Genomic DNA, 3777 nt, shown 5'->3' with positions numbered 1-3777 from the left:
TCCTTCCTGTGCTCTGCTGGCATCCCTGTGTCCGTCCACCTCACTGAGCAGAGGGCTTTCAGAGAGCAGACCTCCCTCCTGCATCTGTGTTTCCCCGGGCTTGCTCTGAATGGAACGGGTCCTCAGTCACCAGGCTGGACTGAATGGATTTGCAATGATGGGGTAGTGGGTGGAGTCATTTAGAGTGCATCCCAGCTGTGGAATTCAGTGCAGGCACCAAAAACAATGCTTCGAAATGATTTATTGACCCGGAAAAGTGATCAAAGCATCCTACCACTTAACAGCAACAATAGCAGAAGTCCATCTTTGTTGTGATCATAACTATGCACGAGAGAAAAAACAGACTAAAAGAAAACACATCAAAAATGTACAATGGTTGTCCTGGGGTGGCGGCATGATGGATGATTTCGATGTCTGTAATTTTTCCCTTTGTGTTCTTAAGCTGTTTTAGAAACAACTTTTTTTGTTATTGGGAAAATGATTTTTAAGAAAATATAAGGCTGAGGAAAAAGGGAACAAGGGCATATTAAGTAGGAGCTCCTTGGTGAGAGATGAAATGTTAGACATTTGGGGTAAATAAGTTTCTTTGAGTTCGGGGCCCTCTCAACCTCCTACATCGAGACCGAGTCCCCACCCCACCCTGCGTGGTAGACAATCTCCTCTCTCTCAGCCTCAGACACCCTCAACTTTCACACTGGGTCACTTTTTCTGCTAATGGGTCCAAGGCAGTAGCCAGAACTCAGATCCGTAAAGCCAGAAGGCTTGGATGGATAACCAGAGAAGGAAATCAGCTCTGTCTCCTTTGGCCTGTTAGTAATTTCTGCAACGAAGCTGTCAGAATTTACTGCAGTATCATCCAACTAATGGGGAAGGGAGATTCTGGAACTATTCCAAAAGAAAGGCAGGGTAATGAACATAATGACTCTCTCTCCTCTATGGCTGTTTCAAGAAGTACAACGTATTATGCATGTGGTCTATCTAGCCCACCGCCAGAATGGTTTGACTTTGTTGAATAGAAAAATCCTCCCTAAGGGAAGTTCCACTGCCGACAGCATTTTCCCGATCCTATTTCCCATGAGGTCTCAACATCATGAGTTCTACGTTCCTCAGGTTTTCCAAGAGCCCAAACCCTGGAATGGGGGCAGGGCAGGTGAGTGGAGGCAGCTGCTGGCTCCTGACTGGCTCCAGGCTGGAAGTGGACTCGACTATGGTAACTGTTATGTCCAAGTTCATTGGTGGCTAGAGGCAGGGATCGGGGGCAGGGAGTGCTCAGTGGCTATTTTTATAAACGTGAATGTTCACAAATATGAAACCCCATGTGGGCCCAGGCCCTTCACTGGCACCCTTTGTACCAGTCTTCTGGAACGTCCCAGTTCACTCATTCATCTCCAGGGAGAAGTTGATGGCGAAGACTCAAGTCCCAGGGGTGATTTAGTCTAGACCACCTTTAAGTTCTCTCAGGCCCAGGCGGTGTCATTCCACACTGCCAGTGGTCCGAGTCTGGCTGGAAGAGCCAAGCTTCCTCCTCTCCAGCCAGCGTCCCTGGCAGGTCGCTCTTGTGGGATCCTAAATCAGAACCCAGATCCAGGAGCCTGAGTCAGAAACCATTAGAGAGCTCGTGTTCCCCCGTGGAGGGGGACATGGAGCTGGTCCTCTCCAGCCTCTCTGTGGGGAGGAAGGGGAGCCATTTAGCCAGGTGTACGGCCAGGAACCTGTGAAACAGCTGGCACAGGTACCGGCGGAACCTCTCCCCAACAAAGGCGTAGACGATGGGGTTGACGCAGCAGTGCGTGTAGGTGATCACCTCCGTCACTTGCATGGCCAGGTCTAGCTGTTTGCTTTGCTCACACTCATTTTTCAAAAGGACGTCTTGGAAAGCAAAAGCAAACACAGTCAGATTGTAGGGTGTCCAGAAGAGAAAGAAGATGATCATGATGACAAAGATCAGACGGACGGCTCTGGCCTTCTTCTCGTTGGGCCGTCTGAGCAGGATCTTAATAATCCCCGTGTAGCAGACGATCATGACCACCAGAGGCAAGATCAGCCCCAGGATGTTGAGTTTCAGAGCCTGGAACTTCTTCCACTGTTTTAAGCTTTCGTGAGGGAAATGAAGACTGCAGGTATGGTGGCTGAACTCCCACTGGGTCTTGGAAAAGTAAAAGCCCGGAATGGCGGCCAGAATGGCCAGGACCCAGACGATGATGCTGGTGATGATCCCAAAGGTGACGGTCCGGGCCCGCATGGCAAACACGGCGTGGACGATCGCCAGGTACCGGTCTATCGTCAGCAGGATGATGAAAAAGATCTCGCTGTACAAGCCCACGTAGTAAAGGCCCGAGAGAAACTTGCACATGCCGTTACCGAATGCCCAGCTCTCCTTCAGACTGTAGTCGATCCAGAAGGGCAGCGTGAAGAGGAAGAGCAGGTCGGAGATGGCCAGGTTGAGGAGGTAGATGCTGGTCATGCTCTTGAGTCTCTTGTACTGCATGAGGACCAGAACCACCAGAATGTTGCCCACCAGGCCGATGACAAATACCAGGGAGTACAAAGGGGGCAGCAGCTGAGCCCCCAAAGCCCTCAACTCCGTCTTCTGGCACGGCGTTGTGTCCCCGTAGTCATATTCTGTGGTCACTTTATAGTCATTCATTGTGGTGGAAGTTTCCATCCTGGCTTCTCCCGTGGGTCAAGGAAAATGGTTTCTGTATTTATTTTCCTGTTTTAAAGGTGGTGGGCTCTGGGTGACAAAGACAAGGCAGAGGTTATACGTCTTCCACCGCTTGACAACTGTTTACTGAGTACCCTACTTGTGGGCCATGCCCTGGGACCCGAGGCTGAGCAAGGAGGACCCTGAAACTCTCTGCCTTCATAAAAACTGCAGTCTAACGGGGTGGCGGGCGAGAAACGAACGTGCATAAATCACGAATTCCATTACTTTGGCGAGGAAAGAAAAGTCCAGTGGGTGGAGAACCCAGGCAGAGGGAGACCTCGGCACGCTGTCCCTGACCCACACTCACCTCGTGCCTCCTACGGCCTTGGCATTGCGCTTGGTGTTAGACAACCCTTGAGAGGCACCATTCTCGTTCCCCATTTCAGAGGTGATGACGCAGCAGTTGTGAGTGGTTGGGACACACGCCCAGTGAGCTCAAACCCGGGGGTGTGTCGATCTCATGACCGTTCCTAGAACCACTTGGCTTCCTTGCCTCCGACCCCCACAGCCAGCGGAGGTAAGCCCGGAGATGGAGGACTGAGCTAGGGTTTACTTTCTAGATAAATTACGGAGACACCTGATGGGGGGGGCCTTGGGGGCAGGGTGCATCAGCCACAATGTGATTGGAAGCTGGAATATTCCTGGCGAATTCGGCTTCACCAAGACGGACAGGACAGTCCCTGCCATGTGAACCACACTTTACAATTTTCAATATGTCGCCACCAGTCTGAATTGATTTGACCTAAACGCTCATCAATAAAATAGATGGTACTTGTTTCATATTTCCCACCTTCAATCCGGAGTTTCTAGGGCTCGCCCCTTTACGCTGCTTCGTGAATGTCTCCCGCTTAGAAATTCACATTTCTGCAGCGGCCATTGGAAATGAAGGCAGATGGATGAGGGGGATGTCGGGAACCCTGGCTGGGGGACTGTCGCTTCCTGGCAAATCCATCCCTATGGCTCACTCCTCCACCTCTGGACTTACCGCTCCCTTACCAGCCCTCTTTTTGGAGAAACCCAGGCTGGCAGTCACTCATGAAGCCATTTTGGCAATTTCTGATTCCTGCTGC

General features: G+C 51.1%; 1 protein-coding gene across 1 annotated transcript; it reads right to left on the bottom strand.

Annotated features, from left to right (window-relative positions):
• Nucleotides 1–506: 506 nt before the first annotated feature.
• On the bottom strand, nucleotides 507–2738 carry CCR1 (C-C motif chemokine receptor 1). The gene has a single exon (XM_011357331.2). The coding sequence runs from the start codon at nucleotides 2663–2665 to the stop codon at nucleotides 1598–1600; it is 1068 nt and encodes a 355-aa protein (XP_011355633.1). The 5' UTR covers nucleotides 2666–2738; the 3' UTR covers nucleotides 507–1597.
• Between the last annotated feature and the right edge of the window lie 1039 nt (nucleotides 2739–3777).

Source organism: Pteropus vampyrus, unplaced genomic scaffold, assembly GCF_000151845.1.
Source record: "Pteropus vampyrus isolate Shadow unplaced genomic scaffold, Pvam_2.0 Scaffold35, whole genome shotgun sequence".
In the NCBI taxonomy this organism is placed as follows: domain Eukaryota; kingdom Metazoa; phylum Chordata; class Mammalia; order Chiroptera; family Pteropodidae; genus Pteropus; species Pteropus vampyrus.
Note: the sequence above shows the minus strand (reverse complement) of the source record. Positions and strands in the feature narration are given on the sequence as shown.